Source organism: Stenella coeruleoalba (assembly GCF_951394435.1).
Source record: "Stenella coeruleoalba genome assembly, chromosome: 11".
NCBI classification, from domain to species: domain Eukaryota; kingdom Metazoa; phylum Chordata; class Mammalia; order Artiodactyla; family Delphinidae; genus Stenella; species Stenella coeruleoalba.
Window position 1 is genome coordinate 96,671,395 of NC_137157.1, and position 27,001 is coordinate 96,698,395.

The 27,001-nt window shown below is 43.6% G+C and overlaps 1 protein-coding gene across 3 annotated transcripts in view; it reads left to right on the forward strand.

The window, feature by feature from the left end:
- ANO2 (anoctamin 2) overlaps positions 1-27,001 on the forward strand; it is a 333,331-nt gene that overhangs the window by 273,045 nt on the left and 33,285 nt on the right. For all 3 annotated transcript variants that reach the window (XM_079936516.1, XM_079936518.1, XM_079936517.1), the window contains 3 exons: positions 143-200; positions 380-480; positions 22,629-22,774. In XM_079936516.1, the coding sequence (XP_079792642.1) occupies positions 143-200; positions 380-480; positions 22,629-22,774 (305 nt within the window). The remainder of the gene's footprint in view (positions 1-142; positions 201-379; positions 481-22,628; positions 22,775-27,001) is intronic.

The following is a 27,001-nucleotide window of genomic DNA, read 5'->3' on the forward strand; positions in this document are numbered from 1 at the left end:
CTTCCCGGTGATGAGCACCCACCCTGGCCAATCCTTTCAAGAACAACATCGGGCAGTGGCTGGGCCACTCAGGAGACACGCCCTCAGGCAGTCCTGACTCCCTCTCTCTTCCCCTAACTCTTCCCGCACTTCTCCGTTTCAGGTTTGTGGGCAGACCTGGAAGCTACGTTTATGTGTTTGACGGTTACCGCATGGAAGAGGCAAGTGGAGCCCCTGGTGTTTCATGCCCGGCTAGGCTAGTGGTTTGTAGGTGCCCCTGCCGCCCTGCCCCGCCCTGCCCCAATCCTTGCGGCCTCCACAGGCTGGCTGAGTTCGCGCCCTTGCCCCTCTGAGCCCCGCCTGGCCTGACCGCCCCGTCCTTCCTCTTCTCCTCCTGCAGTGCGCCCCTGGGGGCTGCCTCATGGAGCTGTGCATTCAGCTCAGCATCATCATGTTGGGGAAGCAGTTGATCCAGAACAACATCTTCGAGATTGGAGTCCCGTGAGTAATGAACTCTGCTTACCCCTCTCCTTGCTGCCAGGGCTGAGCCCGGCAGTGCCAGGCTTCCAGCAGGATCTCGTGGTCTCTCCTCTTCTAAGACAGATGGACTCTCTACTCCTCTGTCCACTCTCCAGTAACTTCCCCATGAGGTAGGGCCCCTCCCACAAGTCTCGTTTGCCAATCCAGTTTGGGATGTTTGAGTCTCAGAAGGATTAAGCACTTGCTTAAGTGCCCATGACAGAAAGTGACAGAGCTGTGAATCAGGTACCTCTGACCTCAAAGTGCATCATGCTTTTTTAAAAAAAATTATTTATTTTATTTTTGGCTGCTTTGGGTCTTCATTGCCGCACGCGGGCTTTCTCTAGTTGCGGCGAGCGGGGGCTACTCTTTGTTGCGGTGCGTGGGCTTCTCGTTGCGGTGGCTTCTCTTGTTGCGGAGCACGGGCTCGAGGCGTGCAGGCTTCAGTGCTTGTGACGCATGGGCTCAGTAATTGTGGCTCGCAGGCTCAGTAGTTGTGGTGCACGGGCTTAGTTGCTCCGCGGCACGTGGGGTCTTCCCGGACCAGGGCTTGAACCCGTGTCCCCTGCATTAGCAGGCGGATTCTTAACCACTGTGCCACCAGGGAAGCCCCATCCTACTTTTAATGCTATGTCCTCCTGTAACTGAAAGTGGGGTCTGGCTGCTCGCCGCTCGAAAGCCAATAAAGAGGCAAGGTTGGTGGAAAGGAGAGTTTGCTTTGTTTTGGATGCCAGCAACCAGGATTGGGTGGGAGGGTGGACACCTGTCCAAAGGCCAAAACACCCCGCTCCTACACCCAGTGGGCAAGAGCTTTTATACGTGGAGGGAGGGGGCTACATGCAGAAACAGTACAGTCAGCTCTGGCCGTCATCTTGAAATTGGTCATTGGTGGTCTGACCAGCGTCATCTTGATTGTTTTAGGTACACTTAATCTTCAGTTCCAGGGTCGGTTTGTTCCCATTTCCTTGAGGCCAGTTCTCGGAATTGTGGCAGCTTATGTCATGGCTACAGTCTGGTCATCATGCACTTAACTTCTTCCACCTGGTGGAGGTTTCAGTGTCTATAAGACAGCTCACAGGATATGGCTCAGAATATTATCTGAAGCCCTTAAGAAGGAACTAAAGGTCCTTGACTATGCTTAACGACTAAATTGTTATTACTTGTCCTCCTTTGACTGTTTTGCTTTGTTTCTGAATTTTCTCACTTCTCTGATTAAACTTATTCTTTGGCTAAAGTTTTTCCACAGACAAAACCAGGCTGAGGACTTAGGGGGGCAGGGAACACAGGGTTCTGCTCCATTTCACTCCCAGTGAACAAGTAACAGAGGCGTGGAAGATGAATAGGAAAGATTGAAACACAATGTAATCATTTAGAAAAATCTCTAAGGAACTGTGGAATATATGATCTTAGGAGGGGAAGGATGCATAGCTGGTGAAACAGAACAGATTTTCATGTGGATTGTTTCCCCTCCCCTCCCACGTTGTTTTGTTTTACAAAGACTTCTTTCATTAGGTTGTTTGTTTTTTATTAACGTCTTTATTAGAGTATAAATTGCTTTACAATGGTGTGTTAGTTTCTGCTGTATCACAAAGTGAATCAGCTATACGTATACATATATCCCCATATGTCCTCCCTTTTACATCTCCCTCCCACCCTCCCTAGCCCACCCCTCTAGGTGGTCACAAAGCACCGAGCTGATCTTCCTGTGCTATGCGGCTGCTTCCCACTAGCTATCTACCTTACGTTTGGTAGTGTATATATGTCCATGCCACTCTCTCATTTCGTCCCAGCTTACCCTTCACCCTCCCCGTGTCCTCAAGTCCATTCTCTACGTCTGTGTCTTTATTCCCGTCCTGCCCCTAGATTCTTCAGAACCATTTTTTTTTTTAGATTCCATATATGTGTGTTAGCATATGGTATTTGTTTTTCTCTTTCCAACTTACTTCACTCTATATGACAGACTCTAGGTCCATCCACCTCACTACAAATAACTCAATTTCGTTTCTTTTATGGCTGAGTAATATTCCGTTGTATATATGTGCCACATCTTCTCTATCCATTCATCTGTCCATGGACACTTTGGTTGCTTCCACGTCCTGACTATTGTGAATAGAACTGCAGTGAACATTGTGGTACATGACTCTTTTTGAATTATGGTTTTCTCAGGGTATATGCCCAGTAGTGGGATTGCTGGGTTGTATGGTAGTTCTATTTTTAGTTTTTTTTTTTTTTTTTTTTTTTTTTGCGGTATGTGGTCCTCTCACTGTTGTGGCCTGTCCCGTTGCGGAGCACAGGCTCCGGACACACAGGCTCAATGGCTGTGGCTCATGGGCCCAGCCGCTCTGCGGCATGCAGGATCTTCCCGGACCGGGGCACGAACCCGTGCCCCCTGCTTCGGTAGGCGGACTCTCAAACACTGAGCCACCAGGGAAGCCCTATTTTTAGTTTTTTAAGGAACCTCCATACTGTTCTCCATAGTGGCTGTATCAATTTACATACCCACCTACAGTGCAAGAGGGTTCCCTTTTCTCCACACCCTCTCCAGCATTTATTGTTTGTAGATTTTTTGATGATGGCCATTCTGACCAGTGTGAGGTGATACCTCATTGTAGTTTTGATTTGCATTTCTCTAATGATTAGTGATGCTGAGCATCTTTTCCTGTATTTGTTGGCCATCTGTATGTTTTCTTTGTAGAAATGTCTATTTAGGTCTTCTGCCCGTTTTTGGATTGGGTTGTTTGTTTCTGTGGTACTGAGCTGCATGAGCTGCTTGTATATTTTGGCAATTAATCCTTTGGCAGTAGCTTCATTTGCAAAAATTTTCTCCCATTCGTAGGGCTGTCTTTTCATCTTGTTTACGGTTTCCTTTGCTGTACAAAGCTTTTAAGTTTCATTAGGTCCCATTTGTTTATTTTTGTTTTTATTTCCCTTTCTCTAGGAGGTGGATCAAAAAGGATCTTGCTGTGATTTATGTCGTAGAGTGTTCTGCCTATGTTTTCCTCTAAGAGTTTTATAGCGTCTGGCCTTACATTTAGGTCTTTAATCCATTTTGAGTTTATTTTTGTGTATGGTGTTAGGGAGTATTCTAATTTCATTCTTTTACATGTAGCTGTCCAGTTTTCCCAGCACCACTTATAGAAGAGGCTGTCTTTTCTCCATTGTATATTCTTGCCTCCTTTGTCAAAGATAAGGTGACCGTATGTGCGTGGGATAATCTCTGGGCTATCCATCCTGTTCCATTGATCTATATTTCTGTTCTTGTGCCAGTACCATACTATCTTGATTATTATAGCTTTCTGGTATAGTCTGAAGTCAGGGAGCCTGATTCCTCCAGCTCCACTTTTCTTTCTCAATATTGCTTTGGCTATTCGGGGTCTTCTGTGTTTCTATACAAATTGTGAAATTTTTTGTTCTAGTTTTGTGAACAATACCATTGGTAGTATGATAGGGATTGCATTGAATCTGTAGATTGCTTTGGGGAGTATAGTCATTTTCACAATGTTCATTCTTCCAATCCAGGAACATGGTATATCTCTCCATATGTTTGTATCATCTTTAATTTCTTTCATCAGTGTCTTATAATTTTCTGCATACAGGTCTTTTGTCTCCTTAGGTAGGTTTATTCCTAGGTATTTTATTCTTTTTGTTGCAGTGGTAAATGGGAGTGTTTCCTTATTTTCTCTTTCAGATTTTTCATCATTAGTGTATAAGAGTTCAAGAGATTTCTGTGCATTAATTTTGTATCCTGCTACTTTACCAAATTCGTTGATTAGCTCTAGTAGTTTTCTGGTAGCATCTTTAGGATTCTCTGTGTATAGTATCATGTCATCTGCAAACAGTGACAGTTTTACTTCTTCTTTTCTGATTTGGATTCCTTTTATTTCTTTTTCTTCTCTGATTGCTTCCAAACGTATGTTGAGTAATAGCAGTGAGAGTGGGCAATAACTTCCAAACGTATGTTGAGTAATAGCAGTGAGAGTGGGCAACCTTGTCTTGTTCCTGATCTTAGTGGAAATGGTTTCAGTTTTTCACGATTGAGAATGATGTTGGCTCTGGGTTTGTCATATATGGCCTTTATTATGTTGAGGTAAGTTCCCTCTGTGCCTACTTTCTGGAGGGTTTTTATCATAAATGGGTGTTGAAATTTGTCAAAGGCTTTTTCTGCATCTATTGAGATTATCGTATGGTTTTATCCTTCAATTTGTCTGTATGGTGTATCACATTGATTGGTTTGCATATATTGAAGAATCCTTGCATTCCTGGGATAAACCCCACTTGATCATGGTGTATGATCCTTTCATTGTGCTGTTGGATTCTGTTTGCTAGTATTTTGTTGAGGATTTTTGCACCTATGTTCATCAGTGATATTGGCCTGTAGTTTTCTTTTTGTGTGACATCTTTGTCTGGTTTTGGTATCAGGGTGATGGTGGCCTCGTGGAATGAGTTTGGGAATGTTCCTCACTCTGCTATATTTTGGAAGAGTTTGAGAAGGATAGGTGTTAGCTCTTCTCTAAATGTTTGACACAATTTGCCTGTGAAGCTGTCTGGTCCTGGGCTTTTGTTTGTTGGAAGATTTTTAGTCACAGTTTCAATTTCAGTGCTTGTGATTGGTCAGTTTATATTTTCTATTTCTACCTGGTTCAGTCTCAGAAGGTTGTACTTGTCTAAGAGTTTGTCCATTTCTTCCAGGTTGTCCATTTTATTGGCATCTAGTTGCTTGTAGTAATCTCTCATGATCCTTTGTATTTCTGCAGTGTCAGTTGTTACTTCTTCTTTTTCATTTCTATTTCTATTGATTTGAGTCTTTTCCTTTTTTTTTCTTGATGAGTCTGGTTGATGGTTTATCAATTTTGTTTATCTTCTCAAAGAACCAGCTTTTAATTTTATTGATCTTTTCTTTCACTTCCTTCATTTCTTTTTCATTTATTTCTGATCTGATCTTTATGATTTCTTCCTTCTGCTAACTTTGGGGGGTTTTTTGTTCTTCTTTCTCTAATTGCTTTAGGTGTAAGGTTAAGTTGTTTATTTGAGATGTTTCTTGTTTCTTGAGATAGGATTGTATTGCTATAAACTTCCCTCTTAGAACTGCTTTTGCTGCATCCCATAGGTTTTGGGTCATCATGTTAATTGTCATTTATTTCTAGGTAGTTTTGGGTTTCCTATTTGATTTCTTCAGTGATCTCTTGGTTATTTAGTATCATATTGTTTAGCCTCCACGTGTTTGTATTTTTTTACAGTTTGTTTCCTGTAATTGATATCTAGTCTCATAGCGTTGAGGTTGGAAAAGATACTTGATACAATTTCAATTTTCTTAAATTTACCAAGGCTTGATTTGTGACCCAAGATATGATGTATCCTGGAGAATGTTCCATGAGCACTTGAGAAGAAAGTGTTTTTGGATGGAATGTCCTGTAAATATCAATTAAGTCTATCTTGTTTAATGTGTCATTTAAACCTTGTGTTTCCTTATTTATTTTCATTTTGGATGATCTGTCCATTGGTGAAAGTGGGGTGTTAAAGTCCCCTACTATTATTGAGTTACTGTCGATTTCCCCTTTTACGGCTGTTAGCATCTGCTTTATGTATTGAGGTGCTACCATGTTGTGTGCATAAATATTTACAATTGTTATATCTTCTTCTTGGATTGATCCCTTGATCATTCTGTAGTGTCCTTCTTTGTCTCTTGTAATAGTCTTTATTTTAAAGTCTATTCTGTCTGATATGAGAATTGCTACTCCAGCTTTGTTTTGATTTCCATTTACATGGAATATCTTTTTCCATCCCTTCACTTTCAGTCTGTGCATGTCCCTAGGTCTGAAGTGGGTTTCTTGTAGACAGCATATATTCGGGTCTTGTTTTTGTACCCATTCAGCCAGGCTGTGTCTTTTGGTTGGAGCATTTAATCCATTTACATTTAAGGTAATTATCGATATGTACGTCCCTATTATCATTTTCTTAATTGTTTTGGGTTTGTTATTGTAGGTCTTTTCCTTCTCTTGTGTTTCCTGTGTAAAGAAGTTCCTTTAGCATTTGCTGTAAAGCTGGTTTGGTGGTGCTGAATTCTCTTAGCTTTTGCTTGTCTGTAAAGGTTTTAATTTCTCCATCGAATCTGGATGAGATCCTTGCCGGGTAGAGTAATCTGGGTTGTAGTTTCTTCCCTTTCATCACTTTACATATGTCCTGCCACTCCCTTCTGGATTGTAGAATTTCTGCTGAAAAATCAGCTGTTAACCTTATGGGGACTCCCTTGGATGTTATTTGTTGCTTTTCCCTGCTGCTTTTAATATTTTTTCTTTGTATTTAATTTTTGATAGTTTGATTAATATGTGTCTTGGCGTGTTTCTCCCTGGATTTATCCTGTATGGGACTCTCTGAGCTTCCTGGACTTGACTGACTATTTCCTTTCCCATATTAGGGAATTTTTCAACTATAATCTCTTCAAATATTTTCTCAGTCCCTTTCTTTTTCTCTTCTTCTTCTGGGACCCCTATAATTCGAATGTTGGTGCATTTAATGTTGTCCCAGAGGTCTCAGAGACTGTCCTCAATTCTTTTCATTCTTTTTTCTTTATTCTGCTCTGTGGTAGTTATTTCCACTATTTTATCTTCCAGGTCACTTATCTGTTCTTCTGCCTCAGTTATTCTGCTATTGATTTCTTCTAGAGAATTTTTAATCTCACTTATTGTGCTATTCATCATTGTTTGTTTACTCTTTAGTTCTTCTAGGTCCTTGTTAAACATTTCTCTTATTTTCTCCATTCTATTTCCAAGATTTTGGATCGTCTTTACTATCATTACTTTGAATTCTTTTTCAGGTAGACTGCCTATTTCCTCTTCATTTGTTTGGTCTGGTGGGTTTTTACCTTGCTCCTTCATGTGCTGTGTCTTTCTCTGTCTTCTCATTTTGCTTAACTTACTGTGTTTGGGGTCTCCTTTTCACAGGCTGCAGGTTTTTAGTTCCTGTTGTTTTTGGTGTCTTCCCCCAGTGAGTAAGTTTGGTTCAGTGAGTTGTGTAGGCTTCCTGGTGGAGGGGACTGGTGCCTGTGTTCTGGTGGATGAGGCTGGATCTTGTCTTTCTGGTGGGCATGACCGCATCCAGTGGTGTGTTTTGGGATGTCTGTGAACTTATTATGATTTGGGGCAGCCTCTCTGCTAGTGGGTGGGGCTGTGTTCCTGTCTTGCTAGTTGTTTGGCATGGGGCGTCCAGTACTGGAGCTTGCTGGTCGTTGATTGGAGCCCGGTCTTAGCATTGAGACAGAGATCTCTGGGAGAGCTCTCGCCGATTGATATTACAAGGGGCTGGGAGGTCTCTGGTGGAGCAATGTCCTGAACTTGGCTCTCTCACCTCAGAGGCTCAGGCCTGACACCCAGCCAGAGCACCAAGACCCTCTCAGCCACAGAGCTCAGAAGAAAAGGGAGAAAAAAAAAAAAGAAAGAAAGAAAAAATAAATAAAATAAAGTTTTTAAAATAAAAAACTAAAAAAAAAATTATTAAAATATAAAAGTAATTTAAAAAAAAAGAGAGCAACCAAACCAATAAACAAATGTACCAATGATAACAAGTGCTAAAAACTGTACTAAACAAAACAACGGACAGATAGAACCCTAGGACAAATGGTAAAAGCAAACCTATAGAGACAAAATCACACAAAGAAGCATACACATACACACTCACAAAAAGAGAAAAGGGGGAAAAATATATATAAAGGAAGAGAGTGCCAAAATCAATAGACAAATCTACCAATGATAATAAGCTCTAAATACTAAACTAAGATATACATAGAAATCAGGAACTAGTCAGTCGCATTCGGCAAACCCCAAGTCTACAGTTGCTCCCAAAGTCCACCTCCTCAATTTTGGGATGATTCATTGTCTTCAGGTATTCCACAGATGCAGGTACATCAAGTTGATTGTGGAGATTTAATCCTCTGCTCCTGAGGCTGTTGGGAGAGATTTCCCTTTCTTTTCTTTGTTAGCACAGCTCCCGGGGTTAGCTTTGGATCTGGACCCGCCTCTGCGTGTAGGTCGCCTGAGGGCGTCTGTTCTTTGCCCAGACAGGACGGGGTTAAAGGAGCCGCTGATTCGGGGGCTCTGGCTCACTCAGGCCGCGGGGAGGGAGGGCTACGGAATGCGGGGCAAGCCTGCGGTGGCAGAGGCCGGCGTGACGTTGCACCAGCCTGAGGCGCGCCCTGTGTCCTCCCGGGCGAGTTGTCCCTGGATCACGGGACCCTGGCAGTGGCGGCTGCACAGGCTTCGGGAGGGGAGGTGTAGAGAGTGACCTGTGCTCGCACACAGACTTCTTGGTGGCTGCAGCAGCAGCCTTAGCGTCTCATGCCCGTCTCTGGTGTCCACACTGGTAGCTGCAGCTCACGTCCGTCTCTGGAGCTCATTTAGGCGGTGCTCTGAATCCCCTCTCCTCGCGCACCCCGAAACAATGGTCTCTTGCCTCTCTGGCAGGTCCAGACTTTTTCCCGGACTCCCTCCCGGCTAGCTGTGGCGCACTAACCCTCGTCAGGCTGTGTTCACACAGCCAACCCCAGTCCTCTCCCTGGGGTCTGACCTCCAAAGCCCGAGCCTCAGCTCCCAGCCCCACCCGCCCCGGCGGGTGAGCAGACAAGCCTCTTGGGCTGGTGAGTGCTGGTCGGCCCCGATCCTCTGTGCGGGAATCTCTCCACTTTGCCCTCTGCACCCCTGTGGCTGCGCTCTCCTCCGCGGCTCCAAAGCTCCCCCGCTCCGCCACCCGTAGTCTCCGCCCGCGAAGGGGCTTCCTAGTGTGTGGAAACCTTTCCTCCTTCACAGCTCCCTCCCAGAGGTGCAGGTACCGTCCCTATTCTTTTGTCTCTGTTTTTCCTTTTTTCTTTTGCCCTGCCCAGGTACGTGGGAAGCTTCTTGCCTTTTGGGAAGTCTGAGGTCTTCTGCCAGCGTTCAGTAGGTGTTCTGTAGGAGTTGTTCCACATGTAGATGTATTTCTGATGTATTTGTGAGGAGGAAGGTGATCTCCACGTCTTACTCCTCTGCCATCTTCAAGGTCCTCCCTTTCATTAGGTTTTGCATTGAGATAGTCATGAAAATAACTGCTGACTCACGAGCACTGGACCCAAAAAAGAGGATGAAACAGGTGAAAATCTACCTTCAGGTCAAAGGAAAATGTCGCCCCCTCTGCCTTTTGTTTCTATTGCTTTTTTAGTTGTAAAAAAAGAAATCTGTTTCAGGGGGTGTTTTCAGCTAGCCTGGCATCAGAGAGCCAGGGAATGACAGAGAGGATCAGGGGCGACTCTTATAGGCTGGACCTGTTCTGTTTAGCAGGACTGGATGGACAGTTTGTACCAGGCTCAGAGTTCTTTGCAAACTTCTTGCAAGATTATCCGTCCTGTGACGCAGTCGTCAGACAGTCCCCACAAGGTTAGGTGAAGATACTGCCGCACACTCTGTCTCCCTTTTGGAGATTTACTAAGCACATTATTTTAATGGCTCTGAGAAATCCTGCAATAAACTGGTTTAATCCCTTTATTTCCAGCTGCATTTGTTCATGTCATTGGCCTGGGTTCTTAGTAGCAGACCTTGGAGTCCACTCTGGCTAGTTTAAGCAGCAAAGGAATTTGAGAACAATAAGTGTCCAACAGAATATTCTATAAGGGTAGAGAGCCAGGCCCTGAGCTACGTAACCAGGAATAACACTGTCCACACTGCAGGAGCGCCTGCAGGGAATACCACTGCCTTCATCTCTTGGCTTGTATGGCTCAGGTATTAAAAAATGAGAATTGGATACCACAGAGCTGTACCCACAAAAACTGCAGCCTGAGCCTTCCCAGCTGTCTTCATCAGCTTGAGTTGCTGTAACACAATAGCATCGACTGGGTAGCTTATTTCCCACAGTTCTGGAAGCCATGAAGTTGAAGATTATGCAGCCAGCCGGTTTGGTCCTGATGAAGACCACCATCTCCCTGTAAGCTCATGTGACCCAGGCTCTGTGTATGTGTGGAGAGAGAGCTCTGGTGCTCTCTTCTTCTTTTTTTTCTTTTTTTAATTTTTATTTTATACTGGACGATAGTTGATCTACAATATTGTGTTCGTTTCAGGTATACAGCAAAGTGATTCAGTTATACATATACATATATAGTATCTATTCTTTTTCAGATTCTTTTCCCATATAGGTTATTACAGAGTATTGAGTAGAGTTCCCTGTACTCTACAGCAGGTCCTTGTTGATTATCTATTTTATATAAAGTAGTGTGTATATGTTAATCCCAGACTCCTAATTTATGCCCCCCTCCACCTTTTCCCCTTTGGTAACCATAAGTTTGTTTTCTAAGTCTGTGAGTCTGTTTCTGTTTTGTAAATTAGTTCATTTGTATCATTTTTTTTAGATTCTGCATATAAATGATATCATATGATATTTATCTTTCTTTGCCTGACTTATTTCACTTAGTGTGATAATCTCTAGGTCCATCCATGTTGCTGCAAATGGCATTATTTCGTTCTTTTTAATGACTAAGTAATATTCCATTGTATATATGTACCATATCTTCTTTATCCATTCATCTGTTGATGGACATTTAGGTTGCCTCCATGTCTTGGCTACTGTAAATAGTGCTGCTTTGAACATTGGTGGTGCCCTCTTCTTATAAGGGCACCAATACCATTGTGGAAGCCCCACCCTCATGGCCTCATCTAAACATAATTATCACTCAAAGGTCCCACCTCCTAATACCATCACATTGGTGGTAGGACATATAGATTCTGGAGGGGACACAGACATTCAGACCATAACACAAGGCTCTCTCTTTCTTTTTCTTTAACTTATACACAAGATTTGTATACAACTAAATACAGAAAGATATATATGAAATGGTCCTTATCTCCTCAGAGATTAGTTTTTTTAGTTTGGGAGACAAAATAGACTGCATGTGACTGGGTGTTCTCTCTCTGGTGCAAACTTTGTCAGAATTCAGACAAGTAAAGGTCGGGCATTTTGGAGCAGTCAAAGAAAGTTGCGAAAGCAGGGGGCTGCGTCTGTGACTTGAAAGAAGGCTGTCACTGTCATATATAACAAGTTGGTCTGCCATTATTTTGTTTAAAGAAACATTTTCCCGGACTTCCCTGGTGGCACAGTGGTTAAGAATCTGCCTGCCAATGCAGGGGACACAGGTTCGAGCCCTGGTCTGGGAAGATCCCACATGCCGCGGAGCAACTAAGCCCATGTGCCACAACTACTGAGCCTGCGCTCTAGAGCCTGCGCACCACAACTACTGAAGCCCGCGCACCTAGAGCCCAGGCTCCGCAACAAGAGAAGCCACCACAGTGAGAAGTCTGTGCACCGCAATGAAGAGTAGCCCCCGCTCGCCGCAACTAGAGAAAACCCAAGTGCAGCAACAAAGAGCCAATGCAGACAAAAATAAATAAATTAAAAAAAAAGAAACAGGTTCCCTTGGATGTAGATTTATTTTCTAAACAAACAACAGACTGACTCGGGTTTATCAAAACACTTAGTGACTCAGGTGTTGCTTTAGGAGAAGATGAGGTAGTGGTGCCTGACCGGTCTTGGGGCATGCCAGGGTCATGGCAAGGGTGAGAGCCCCAAATCTCTCTCAGTCTGCTTAAGGGTCGCTGAGCCTAGGTTCCTGGGGCTGATTGGAACCATTAGCAGATATACATGATCCACTCCTTTCTTTAGGGAAAGCTACACCAGTCACTGCTCCCATGGGGGGCTGTGACTGTCTGACAGATCCCCAGAGAAAGCTATTCTTTGGTCTTTCTCAGAAACACAATTAGAGAGCTCAAGTTATGATGGAGACAATCGGATTTATCTGGAAAGAAAACCTGTTTTCATGAGAGCCCTACTTCAAGGAATGAGAATCCTGAGCATTCGCTCATAACACTTTGCCATCCCAGTCGTCAGAATGGGTCTCACCATCACTGGCCATCAGTTAGGCTGTTTTTCTGTCCCCACACTGGGGTAACCACAGGAGGCACTTGGGCACGTGATTTTTCTCGGAGGAGCTGGAGGAGAACATGGTTTGGGCATCTCAACCCTCTGAAACAGCACCTCGTTCTCAGCTTCCTGGTTGAAAGTCACTCCGTGATCGTCATCAAACAAAGCTGGTGAGACACGTGGTCACTGTGGTCTAGGAGCTTACCATCTCAGAGAGGACACATTTGTGATGGACAGACATCCAGAAAATATACATGCCGAGAAAAAGGTGCGCCAGCGCCACATCTGGCCCCTTCGAAGCCGTGAGTCCATCCCCTCCACCACCGCTACAAAGGAAAGTCTCCAGTCCCCTCCAAACATCCGGGTGAACACACCTGTCTTTCCAGTACATTGGTTGGAATTGGAGACAGCTTGCCATCTTTTCATTCCCAGGCGTCTCTTCTACCACTTGGCCCATCCACTCGGGACCCAGAAGTCTTTTTTTTTTTCTTTTGCAGTACGTGGGGCCTCTCACTGTTGTGGCCTCTCCCGTAGCAGAACACAGGTTCCGGACGCGCAGGCTCAGCGGCCATGGCTCACGGGCCCAGCCGCTCCGCGGCATGTGGGATCTTCCCGGACCGGGGCACGAACCCGTGTCCCCTGCATCGGCAGGCAGACTCTCAACCACTGCGCCACCAGGGAAGCCCCCAGAAGCCTTTTTTAGGGTGTAAGAGAGGCAAGAACTCAGTCATTTGGACAGTATGTTGGATGTTCCCCACCCATCAACTCTGTCAGCTCCATGACAGATGATACCTACACACAGCTGTTTTCCTTGAAGGCGAAATTTCCTTCCTTAGGCTTGATGTGTGTTTGCTATGCCGCACTTTAACTGATGGCATTCGCATGAAATTCATAAAGCTGTGAGCAAGTCACTTCCTACGTCTCACTATCCTCATCTCTTGAGGAAAAGCATATAATAATACGTAATATACAACAGGATCTAATACTATTTAGTATATAATAATGTAATAATCTCTAAGGTTTTGTCATTTCAGCTCTAGCGTTCTATGAACCTCTCCTCTATTCAGTGAAATTGGTCACTGCCGATTCCAATACAAGTCACTTCTCTTCCAAAATAGTTTTCTTCATTTTAGTTCCTAATCTGTTAGTGAACACATACAACCCAATCATATAGTTGAAGTCAGGAATGTAGAGCCAAAGTTCTTCCACCAAGCCCTGTGGTATTTTATCTTCAAAGTTCTCTGCAATTCTACGGGTTGTGACTGAGCTTGTTCACCTGAAATCGCCACGATTACGATTATTGGGTCTTCCACGCCCCACGCAGAGCCCACTCTCAGTAGATTAGACCCATCTATCCAGAGCTCATGCACCTGGCAACATCCTTATGTATGATAGAGAAACATGAAATAAGCAATAAGAAAGGGGAGTCTTTTATAGGCAAAAGAGAAATGACCACTAAGCCTGACGGTGAGGAAGGAATAGTGTGAATTATAAAAACTAGACCCAGTGGTCTTTAACTCTTTCGTGGAGGCAACACATCTCTGTAGGGCAGTGATTCTTCAACAGATCTGGGTTTAAATCCAGGCATTGCAATATAGTCCCTGTGAGACCTTGGGAAAGTTATTCTAGAAAGACACATGGTTATATAAAAATACAGCTTGCATATATGCTCAGGTCTCTAGAAAAGAGAATATATGGGTATCCGAGAAAGGATGAACTGTTCCTGGGGGTACAGGTAGCCAAGGTGTGACTGAGTGTCATTGGCTTTTATGTTTACAAGTGATGCTCTCTGAGTGTTTCGAGTCCAGGGAGTGAGCTGAAAAGACCTTCTCAGGAACAGTGTTTTTCTCTTATGTTCTGGGACCCATGGCTTGTGGTTCATGGTAGCTCTTCAGTGCCTTCAGAGCCTGCATCCAATTTTTTCCCTCAGGGAGATAAATATTAATCTTCGAGACCAGACTTGATTTTTAAAAACAGAAGCAAGCCTGAGGAGTTATGTAGGTAATCATACTGGATAAGAATATTTGGGGTAAAAAAAATATGGTTATACACATAGATTGATCATTTTTCGTGTTTGTTATTTACTTCTGAAAGCAATTTGCTGAGATTCTGCCAAAGAGAATTTTAAAATGTTAAAGATGATTGAACTGACTTTGCTGGTAAGCCAGGTAGTCGGCTGTAATTTATCTAACTCCCTAAGGGTGCACGGTTCTCCTTAGATTCTCTGTGTGTGCATGTGTGTGCATGTGTGTGTATTGCTAAAAGCACCACCACTACAAATTCTAGTGTCTTCTTGAGTCGACCAGTCCAGTAGGCTTCTTGCATTAGATTGTTTCCCAATCTTTAGTCATTTGTCAGCCAGCTTTTAAATTGTTTTCCATTACCTACCTAGACAGCTATTTGCATATTAATTTCCTCTAAACCAATTCACTTTTTAAGTCCGTCACATTTCTGAAAGTGGAAAACTAACACTATCAGTTACCCTGAATAGCAAATAGTAGAAAGAAATACAATAAAACTGATCCATTATTAATCCATGAAGTTAGCCTAAGATCTGCATTCTCTTTACTGAAAAAGAAGTTGCACAAGTCCCGGGGAGTTGTTAAAGACATACCAGCAGCAGACTGGGGTTTTCTCCTGGACTGCGATCAGAGGGATGAGCGGAGAGCAGTGAATAATTCTTCCAGGTGCTCTAATGAGATGTTAGGCCAAGTCTAGTGGCCTTCCAAAAACATCACATGAGCTGTTAGCGGCACGTGTCCTTTGCTTGGGAGACATTGGTTCAGCACAGTGTTCTTGCCTTTTAACCCCGCAGGTCTCCACGGGGCTGGCACAGATACCAGGCATGTCCATGAATACTGTACACCTGTCCTTTGGGACCAAGATAAGCATCTTCAGCTTCCAGACCTCTCCCTTTGCTACCCCTAAATCTGGCAGGTGCCCCAGACAGGGCCACCATGGAAGGCCAGCACCGTCCAGACAGAAGCATGTCCCACTTTTGCTAGGCCTGCTTCAGAGCCCCTGGAGATGGAAAAATGAAGTGCTTTCAGAGGAAGCAGCAAAACTGGGAGCAGTAACTCTTCACGGGCAATGAGGACATGATACTAGATGAAGCTGAAGTTGTGTGGCCTGGCCTTGGACTCTCCCCACTCACACATCCCCAGGCTCCTGGGGCCTGACACAGTTGTGAAGATGCTTTCCAGAGGGGAGCCAGGTGGTTTTCAACACAACAGGCTCCAGAATAATGCTCACTGGCAGCTCCTTCTGAGATAACTTCAGACATGGCTGGCTCGCAGGGCAGAATCCGATCCTGTGCTATTTATTATCTGAGTCCATTGATGGGGATTTTCCTCATCTCCCCCACCACACACACACCACCTTTCCCATATGTGTTTGTGCAAAATGGACTTTGGATCCAGACGTCATGGTGCCCCCAAACACGCCACAGCACATCCCAAGTCCTCGCTATAATTTTATCTCAAACTCAGCTCTAGTATTCCATGAAGCAAAATTGGAAATGGCCTTTAATCGTTCAGAGAGATAAATGTGTGTGTGTGTGTGTGTGTGTGTGTGTGTGTGTGTGTGTGTGTGTGTGTGTGTGTGTGTGTGTGTGTGTGTAAGGGTAAATGCTCTTTTTCAGGTGCCAGATTCTTTCCTGAGTGACGTCTGAGATGAACAGAGCTGATGAATTAATACTTCCGCTGGCAAAATGTCCCCCCGTCCCTATTCTTGCTAGAAGCACCAGATCACACCCCAAAATAGCCAATATACCCCTGCACACAGCCAGGAAGATTTCATAAACTTTCTTCTTTTTTTGATAAATGTGATAAATATTGTATTTAAAGACGTAAAACAGTCTCTCTTTAAAGCCATCACAGGCAAGGGAAGCTGTGTGTTCCCCTCAATACAGTGGAATATGACTGTGAATCAGGGGTTTAAGGAACAAAGTTGAATCCTGTCCTGTGTCAAGAAGAGGAATACACAGCTCCGAGGCTGATGTGTTTCTCTTCTTCGGCCCATGGCGGGCTTGCTTCTGCCTTCTTTCACGAGGCTCGAGGTCTGTGAAGCCAGGGTCTGTGGAGGACTCCTGGGGCCTGGATCCTGCAGCCAGGAGGCCAAGGCGTGACCGACAGTCACCGTGGTCTCAGGGTGAGCCTGTGGGGCACATGCAGGGGAAAGGCTCAGAGGCTTCTGGACAGAGTTTCTCAGACTTGTCATTCACAAGGGACAGAGAAAGAGCAGATGAAAAGGAGACAAGGGTAACCTCAAAGGAGTTACTTTAACAAACGAATGCATCATACGGTAGGAATCATAATGTGAAGTTTTCCAAACGCCCCGTCTGTGTGTTATACAACATGCAGGATTCCTCTTAAATCCTGCTCTCGAGGGACTTCCTTTATTAATGTTTTTAATGGGCGCTGAGATCTCCAGGAGGGAGACTCCCGGTAAGGAGAGGTTCGTAAGAACTATTTGTGGCTGTTTGGACCCCCCCACGGCGTATTGCATGGCTGACCGCGGTGTCCTTCCTGAGGCCGTCCTCTGCCCTGGCCTTCGTTGCCACAGGGTCTCACAGTTGAGCATCTCTTCCTGTGACTGCTCCTTCCTTGCCCTCTGAAGGCTCCTTCCCTCCACGCCACGCACAGGAGGTGTTCATTGCTAGAGTTTCCATTGTTCTTTCCGTGATGGTTCTTGGGTCTCTAGCTCCAACCCGGACCTGTTTTCAGAGCTCTAGACCACATATAACTGTTTACTAGACATCCCTACTTAATTGTCTCATGAAACCCTCCATCTCAACAACTTCTCCTGCCCCTCTCCTCTTGTGTCCCCCAGTTTAGCGGACTCTGCCACCACCCACCCACACAGCCAAGGACTTTGGGGGGTCATCCTCGGTTCCTCTTCCCTTCCCAACTGCAATTCCCCACCAGCTTCTTAACCCCACCTCCTAAGCGTGTCTCGTTCTGCTTTCTTCCATGGCCATGGTAATCATCCTGGCCTCTGCTACCCTGATCTCTCACTTGAACCGCCACATCCACATGGCTTACAAGGCCATCTTCATGAACTTGTGCTACCTCTCAAGTCATCCTTCATCACTTTCTCTCCTACTTTATGCTGCGAACATTTGGATCTCTTTTTATTCCCTGCAGTGACCATTCTCGCACTGTCTTTGGCTGTTGCACAAATAATTCCCTCTGCCTAGAACACACACCCTCCCCTTCCACAGCTCTCTCTTACTTTCCCATGCTGCTTCTTTCATCTTTCATCCTTCGGTTGGGTTACACAGCTTTTCCCCAGGGAAACCTTGCAGGTTAGGTTGCCCATGATTCCCTAAATCTCTCCCTTTATAATACTCATTATACCATATTGGTGACACTTGTTTAAGTGTCCACTTCCCCAGCTTAATTACCTCATTAAACACATCAGATGTCTTTTATTTCTTATTTATCTTTTGGGTTTTGCCTGATCATTTTTAAAAATTGAAATATAGTTTATTTACAATATTGTGTTAGTTTCAGGTGTACAGCAAAGTGATTCAGCCATATATGTGTATATATTCTTTTTCAGTTTATTTTTCACTATACGTTACTATAAGATATTGAATATAGTTCCCTGTGTTATACAGTAAATCCTTATTGTTTATCTATTTTATGTATAATAGTTTGTATCTGTTAATCCCAAACTCCTAATTTATCCCTCCCCCGTCCCTTTTCTCTTTGGTAATCATAAGTTTGTTTTCTATGTCTGTGAGTCTGTTTCTGTTTTGTGTATAGATTCATTAGTATTATTTTTTAGATTCCACATATGTGATATCATATTTGTCTTTCTCTGACTTACATCACTTAGTATGATAATCTCTAGGTCCATCATGTTGCTGCCAATGGCAATATTTCATTCTTTTTAAACACATCAGATGTCTTATTGGTCACATTTATTTTTTCCTTGAGACCATCCTCTAGGAACCCTCCATTATCCTGTTTAGACCAGAAGTGTTTGTTCGCTAAACCTTCCATACAGCTATCAATCCCTGTTAGGTCCAACACTTTTTTTTCTGGTGGATTCTTTGCCAGATTCCATACTGTTTTCTCTATTGCTTTAGATCCTTGGTTGGTGAAATTCATCCTCCAGGAACTTCATGAGAATGGAGGCATAGAAATACATCTTTTTTGAAAATTTGCATGTTTGAAAATGTCTTCATTCTGCCTTTGCACTCGTTGTATACTTTGGCTAGGTATAAAATCCTATGCTAAAAATCATTTGCCTTCTCAATGTTAATACATTTCCCTGGAGTTTTCTATTGTAAAGGGCTGATGTTGAGAATTCTAATATCCTTTTGCTTATAATTTTTAGAGAATCTATCTTTGTCCTTCTGGACCTGGAAGCTGTTAGAATCCTTTTCTTTCTTCTTAGCGTTCTGAAATCTCAAGGTGATATGCTTTGGTGGAGATCCTTTTCTTTCTTCATTTTGGTGAGTAGGTCCTTAAAATCAGAGAGTGCATGTCCTGGGACTTCCCTGGCGGTCCAGGGGTTAAGACTATGCACTTCCAATGCAGGGGGTGTGGGTTCGATCCGTAGTTGGGGAACTAAGATCCCACATGCCGTGTGGTGTGGCCAAAAAAATTTTTAAAAAAAAAGTGCATGTCCTTCACCTCTGGGACATTTTCTTTATTTCTCTTGTAGTTTCTTCCCCACCATTTTCTCTGTCTTCTCTTGCTGCGTAAATGTTGAAGTTCATAGACTGATTAATTTCCTTCTCTTTTCTTTCCTCTTGCCCATATATTTGTCTTTAGTTCTATTTTCTTTTTTCCCTAAGAGGTTATTGATTTTTAACTTCCTATCATTTTATTGGATTTATGTCAGATCCAGAGTTTCCCTGGTTCATTTTCTTCTCTGAATAAACTTTTTGCTCCTGTTGGTGTTGGGAAGTGGTGGTCACTTGGGCAATGTGGGTGGACAGAGAGATTAGGGTCTGCTGTTCCTTTAATAGTGCCTTGACCAATCCCTACCTCCTGCCTTTGCTGATACCTGGTGCCTGCAATTCCTGAGCCTTTCTGAGATTTCTCAGCATGAGTTGACTTGCTTTTCCCTTCCGTCTTCCACTGTAGGTACTTGGTATTCAGCCATCACAGCTTTGCTAACTCCTTCATTCACTGTTCATCTTCCAGGATGGTCATTAATATCTCTCATACTCTACTGTAGTCATGACTATTTTCTTTAACCTTGTGGTTTTATACATTTTAAAATTCATTCACTATCATTTTGGTAGCATTTCAGAAGTGGACAGGGATGTATGCATGTGTTCAATTTTCCATGTTTACTTAAAACCATTTACTATTCTTTTTTTTTTTTTTTTTTTTTTTTTTTTTTGCGGTATGCAGGCCTCTCACTGTTGTGGCCTCTCCCGCTGCGGAGCACAGGCTCCGGACGCGCGGGCTCAGCGGCCATGGCTCACGGGCCCAGCCGCTCCGTGGCATGTGGGATCTTCCCGGACCGGGGCACGAACCCGCGTCCCCTGCATCGGCAGGCAGACTCTCAACCACTGCGCCACCAGGGAAGCCCCATTTACTATTCTTTACTAAAGATGTGGCCGAGTTTTCTGATTCCTGGTACTTGGCGGAAAAGTCTTAATTTGAGTTCTGGTTGTAGACCTTCCCTTCCTCCTTCCCTCTCTCCCTCCCTTCTTTTCCTTCCTTCTTTTCTTGTCTCTCTCTTCCTTATGTTTTTTCTTCATCCTGTCCTTCTGTCCCGACTCACAGACAGGGTCTCAGCCACTTCATACTATTTGGCTTCAGAACCTTCAGGCTCCATCTAGGCTTTTCTTAATTTCTTGTGATCACAGAATCGTTGCTTGCTATCTTATTATGAAATATTTTATTTTACTGTTGATTCTGTGGATCTCAACTCATTCTTCAGATCCTCGTGTGATGATGAGGATGACAGTGATAAGGACGATATATTTATGGAGCTCTTGACACGTACCAAGCCCTAAATTAAGCATGTTACATAGATTATCTCCTTTAACTGACCCAATGGGCCAGTTAATATTTATTTTCTCATCTTATAGATAAGAAAACTAAAGCTTATGGAGTTTTCATAACTTGCCCAAGAAAATATAACTGGTGAGTTGTAAAACTAGGTTTTTAAAGAACGACTTCCTGACATCCAAGATCAGACTTTTACCCATACCGCAATACTACAGGCTTCTTGATGGCGGTGGTATTGGACAAGGCACCGATCAAAACATTATTTTGAACCATGGGATTCCCACTACTTGCCTGAACACTTTCTAACGATAGAATGAGATGCCTAATGATTTCGTGAGTGCTCCTCTGGAAAGAGCTACGCAGGGGTTGGATGGCCTTGTGTGAGGATGTGTGTGTGGGGAGGATTCCTGCATTCGGATGGAACATGGACTTTACAATCCCTTTATTTTAGTTTGTTTTTTTACATTAATGATAGTTAACATTTATTGAGCAGTTACCTTGTTCCAAACATGGTTGCTCTTAAATTGCCTTTATATACCTTATCTCATTGAATTGGTTCTAGGACCTATCTTTTAGCATCATCTTCATTTAGTAGGAAATGAAGGCTAAAGGAAGACTAAAGGAGGAAACTGAGGCTAAAGAGATTATCTGACACACCAGGGAGTGAAGAGCTGAGATTTCAACTTAGAATTATCGGGAACTATAAGCTAAAGACCAGAACAATCAGAGATTGCCCCTGAATGAGCGATAGCCACAGCAGGTTCGAACAGAGGGGCGGCTGGAGACTCACGTGGGAAGGAAGGGTGATCTTCTGCTTCCCATCCGCTCGGTTCCCCTTCTCTTTTTGGTTCTTGCTCTCATGAATTCCATATGTCAATCCCAAGTCTCCTTCATGGAGACCTTGACCATGAATTGTGGAGGAAAAGAAACCTGGGCCAGAGCCAGAAGACCTGGGTCCTTATGCCAGGCTTTGGACCGCAAGCAACCCCTAGCCACTCTGAGTCTCAGCCCTCCCAGCTGTAAAATGGTAATAACAGCCTTAAGTTATAGGCACAATCCCTTTAAACATTTCAGGTTTATGCTTCTGACTGTTCTGCTGTTAGTTCTCCTTCCACAGTCTCCTAGAAACTTCCTCTTAGACCAATCAGCAGAACTGGGACCTCACTCCTTATCCTCATTTCATTCTCTGTGTATTGTGTAACAGGGGGAGGGATGAAAAGATCGTACCTTCAGGCATTTAATTAATCTTAGCATTTAATATTAAAAATAATAATAGCTAGCATCTATTGAATGCTTACTGTGTCCAGATATTGTGCTGAGGATGGTATAAACACTGTTTCACTTCATCCTCATACCAATCCCAAGAGGCTGGGCCATTATTGTCTTGTTCTCATTCTAGACCAAAAATGTCCTGAATGTGGTTGACTTAGTCTACTCAGGCTGCCGTAACTAATACCATAGACTGGGGGGCTTAAACAACAGAAATGTGTTTTCTCACAGTTCTGGAGGCTGGAAAATCCAAGGTAAGGACTGGCAGGGTTTGGTTTCTAGTGGGGGCCTTCTTCCTGGCTTTCAGACGACTGTGACCTCACACGGTGGAGAGAGATTGCTGTCTCTTCCTTTTCTTACAAGGCGAACAATCCTTTGGGTTAGGACCCACCTTTATCACCCCATTTAACCATAAGTACTTCCTAAAAGCCCTGTCTTCACATATGGTCACACTGGGGCTCTGAGTTTCAACATATGAATTTGGGGGGATACGATTCACCCCATAGCAATGGTGGACAATGTTTAGCTTGGCTTTAATGGACATACGCTATTCGTGTTATTAACACATGAAAATGTTTGAGGTGGGAAGATGGCATCTTTCTGCTACTTTCTAAACACCCTCCCTTCCCCATGAAGAGGGTGGACAGATCACCCGTTAGAAAATAGGACAGGAAGGGCCAACACTCCTGTTGCTTATCAAACAGCAGGAAGAATTAAAAGTTTCTTCGGGTTTGAAGAAACTTGGTCCTTTGCGGGATGACCCTTTTATTATCCCGACAAAGGACCTCCTGGGACTGTCTTTAAGAGAAAAGTAGTCTCCTTAGTGTTCCTCTCTCTGTCCTTAGATGAGAGATGGTCCAGTATCAAAACTTAGTTGTTTTTCTCCTTTCTGTCTGAAGAACTAACCCTCTCCTCCAGAGGCTTTTGGTGACGGATCCCTTTCTTTTCCAGGAAGCTAAAGAAATTATTTCGGAAGCTGAAAGGTGAGACAGAGCCTGGACAAGCTGACTCCGCCTGTTCAAAGCACCCAGAGCAGTGGGATCTAGACTACAGCCTGGAACCATACACTGGACTGACGCCAGAGTACATGGAAATGAGTAAGAGCCCATGGGCTTTCCTTCCACTGGGGGTGCGTTCAGATAAGGGGGTCAGGGGGAGGGTTAGGAAAATAACTGAGGCAGCCTCTGCTCCTTCCCGGGCTTCATGGCGACATGGTGTCGCCTTCAGTGCCACGTGGAAGTTGAGGAGGGTGTGGGCAGAAGGAGCCCTGGTCTGCGAACTGGCAGCATCTCATCACCAACTTGATCCTCAAATGGTCCCTTCTTCTTTGGGGGCCACCTGTCTTCATCTGTCAAATGACAGGTGTCGTCTCTCGGGTTCCTTCCCGTGGTTTCTACCATGAGAGGCAAATTGGGAAGTCTGATATTTAAGAATGGAATTTCCACTAAGAAAGAGGAAAGTAGTCCTCTGACCCTTGGGACAAGGATATATAAACCTTGACGAGGAGAATGTAGGAGAGTCCCTCACTGATCAGGCGGGGCTGGGGAAAATGTCATCTTTCCTCTAAAAATGGCGGGGATGTTTTGGGTAGGGGGTGAGAGGAAGATTTCTAGTTATAGTCTCTGACTGTTCTTGGATGAGGCCCTAAGAGTAGGAGCGCGTGCAGCGCAGGCCAACAGAACACGGTCATTTCAGACGTGGTTCGGAAGCCACGTGTTCTCCATCGTGAGCAGTGTCCCAGCTCGGACCAGCTGCCTGCAAACACTTGTCTGCTTATTAATAACCCTGAGCTTTCACTGGGGTGAATATTTGAGTAGCCTGTTTCCAAGACTTGGAACTAATGAATTAAAAACATAGGACCGAGAGGGCAGACATATCATGTAAACATTGACTCAATCTAGAGTGAATGGAGAAACATGAGTCAGATCCAACGAAAGAATCACTCAGGACTTCATATCATTGGACCCTCATTGTGTTTGCATAATGACTCCTGCCTTCTTTGGTTAAACAGGGGCTACTAACGCCTCTGTGTACCAGGTACCTCACTTGTTATTTCTAATGGATACTTTATCCTCTGTCTTCATAAGAGAGAGAGAGAGAGAGAGAGAGAGAGAGAGAGAGAGAGAGAGTGTGTGTGTGTGTGTGTGTGTGTGTGTGTGTGTTAAGGGTAGAGGGATGGACAAGGTCTAGATGAGATGGTCAACAAAGTTCTGTTCTAGTTCTGGGGCCTCTAAAATTCCAGGCAAAGCCTGAGCTTTGTCATCTGAATAAACGCCCCAGAGAAGAAACATTCATTATGTCTGCCTCAAGAACAATAGACAAAGAGAATATCAAGACACAGTTTGTGTAAACACACAGCTCTCTGATGCTTTTTGCCTCTCGCTAAGGGCTACCTCTCCAACACTGAGCCCTGTATCTACGCAGAGATGACCGCTCAGATTTCAGATGTCATTCTGCGTCTGCCATCCTCTCAGAAAGAGATCGATGCCAGATTGAGGCTTCCATTCGGGAAGGGGCTTACGCTAGAACCCCCATAGCTCTGTCTTTCAAACTCCACCCTCCATCTCCAGCCCCTCCCCCCAACCACGCAGTTATTTGTGTAGGTGTTAATGCCTGTCTGCCTGTCTGTACAGAGAGCTGGCTATTTCAAAGCTCCCTGTCTTGAGTGATTAAGAGCAGAGACCCTTGAGCCATACTCCCTGGGTTCAAATCCTGGCTCTATCACCAACTAGCTAGATAGCTTTGGGTAAATGGCTAACCCTAACCCTAGTCCTAAGCCTAACTTCATGGGATTGTTGTATCAATATATAATGACTTAATGTCTGTGAAGTGCGTAGAAGAGTGTGTAGCACAAACAAAAGCTGTGTCAAGTGTTGCTGTTTCTCCTAATGGTCTTGAGGCCCCAGGAAGGCAGGGTATAGGAAAACATGCTGTACTTCGTCAGCCACTAACACTTAACAGTCACGCACTATGTCACGTTCAGACTCGGGCACTTACCAAGCAATGAGAAGACAGAAAAAACAAGAAGTAGAAGACTTGGTGGTTTTTGGAAGAAGTTCACCGCAAGATTGTAGAGAGTAAAATTCATTCCATACATTAAACAAACAAGCAAACTACTTACAGGTTAAGAGGGAACAAAACAACCATGAAACAAAAAGTTTGAAAACAGAAGGAAGCATGTCTCCCAGAACTTTCCTTTTTCAAGCCCAACTTTTGGTAGCATTTTGGTGTCATATCTTAGGCCCCTTTTGTTATTTTTAAATAACACATATTTTATTTTATTTATTTTTTAAATAAAAATGTTCCTATTTCTTTATTTATTTTAACATCTTTATTGGAGTATAATTGCTTTACAAGGGTGTGTTAGCTTCTGCTTTATAACAAAGTGAATCAGCTATACATATACATATATCCCCATATCTCCTCCCTCTTGCGTCTCCCTCCCACCCTCCCTATCCCACCCCTCTAGGTGGTCACAGAGCACCGAGCTGATCTCCCTGTGCTATGCGGCTGCTTCCCACTAGCTATCGGTTTTACATTTGGTAGTGGTATGTCCATGCCACTCTCTCACTTCGTCCCAGCTTACCCTTCCTCCCCCTCTCCATGTCCTCAAGTCCATTCTCTAGTAGGTCTGCGTCTTTATTCCTGTGCTGCCCCTAGGTTCTTCATTACCCTTTTTTTTTCTTAGATTCCATATATATGTGTTAGCATACGGTATTTGTTTTTCTCTTTCTGACTTACTTCACTCTGTATGACAGTCTCTAGGTCCATCCACCTCACTACAAATAACTCAATTTCGTTCCTTTTTATGGCTGAGTAATATTCCATTGTATATATGTGCCACATCTTCTTTATCCATTCATCTGTCGATGGACGCTTAGGTTGCTTCCATGTCCTATTGTAAGTAGAGCTGCAATGAACATTGTGGTACATGACTCTTTTTGAATTATGGTTTTCTCAGGGTATATGCCCAGTGGTGGGATTGCTGGGACATATGGTAGTTCTATTTTTATTTTTTTAAGGAACCTCCATACTGTTCTCCACAGTGGCTGTATCAATTTACATTCCCACCAACAGTGCAGGAGGGTTCCCTTTTCTCCACACCGTCTCCAGCGTGTATTGTTTGTAGATTTTTTGATGATGGCCATTCTGACTGGTGTGAGGTGATATCTCATTGTAGTTTTGATTTGCATTTCTCTAATGATTAGTGATGTTGAGCATTCTTTCATGTGTTTGTTGGCAGTCTGTATATCTTCTTTGGAGAAATGTCTATTTAGGTCTTCTGCTCATTTTTGGATTGGGTTGTTTGTTTTTCCGGTATTGAGCTGCATGAGTTGCTTGTAAATTTTGGAGATTAATCCTTTGTCAGTTGCTTCATTTGCAAATATTTTCTCCCATTCTGAGGGTCATCTTTTCTTCTTGTTTATGGTTTCGTTTGCTGTGCAAAAGCTTTTAAGTTTCATTAGGTCCCGTTTGTTTATTTTTGTTTTTATTTCCATTACTCTAGGAGGTGGGTCAAAAAGGATCTTGCTGTGATTTATGTCATAGAGTCTTCTGCCTATGTTTTCCTCTAAGAGTAACACATATGTTAAACATTTAAATATTTTAAATATTTATGAGTTAAAAAATAAAGTTGTGATCATATGCACACATTTCTCTTTTTTCAGTTAGCCTTATATGAATAAATATTTCCAAATTGTCATATAATATTTAAAACAAACAGCTGCATAATAAATCAACCCTCTAATAAACGGAGCATAGTTTATTTACCTATCTTCCAAGGAAGTGAATTGGAGGCTCAGTTTCCAGTTTTTCCCCTATTTTCACAAATCCAGTATATATTATTTTCATGCATGTAATCTTTTCCACATTTGTAATTACTTCCTCAAGATATACTCCCCCAGATGTGACGGCTACATCTAAAGGATGGCCGTTGTATGGTTCTTGATTTGTTTTACCAAATTGCTTTCTGAAAGGACTAGACCAATTCCCTTCGCCATAGACCATGTACGAAATACTCTTCCGATGGGTACCAGTTATTTATTACCCTGAAGTCAAGTGGTAATGAAAGAATGGTCAGTGTGCTTTCAGCTTGAGATTCCCAGCCCCCATGCCCACCTCATTCTACCTGTTGACGTGAATATTCCAGACTCATCCTTTAAGAGTTAGCTTTTCACAGTGCTTCCTCGGTGAAGTCTTCCTAAGCCCATTCCTGCTGAGAGGAATCATTAACTGTTTGCTTTTCTGTCCCAGTGTTGCATTTGGTGCACACACTGATGGTGTATCCTACAGAATTATGGTAATAGCCATTCTTTTGCAGACCC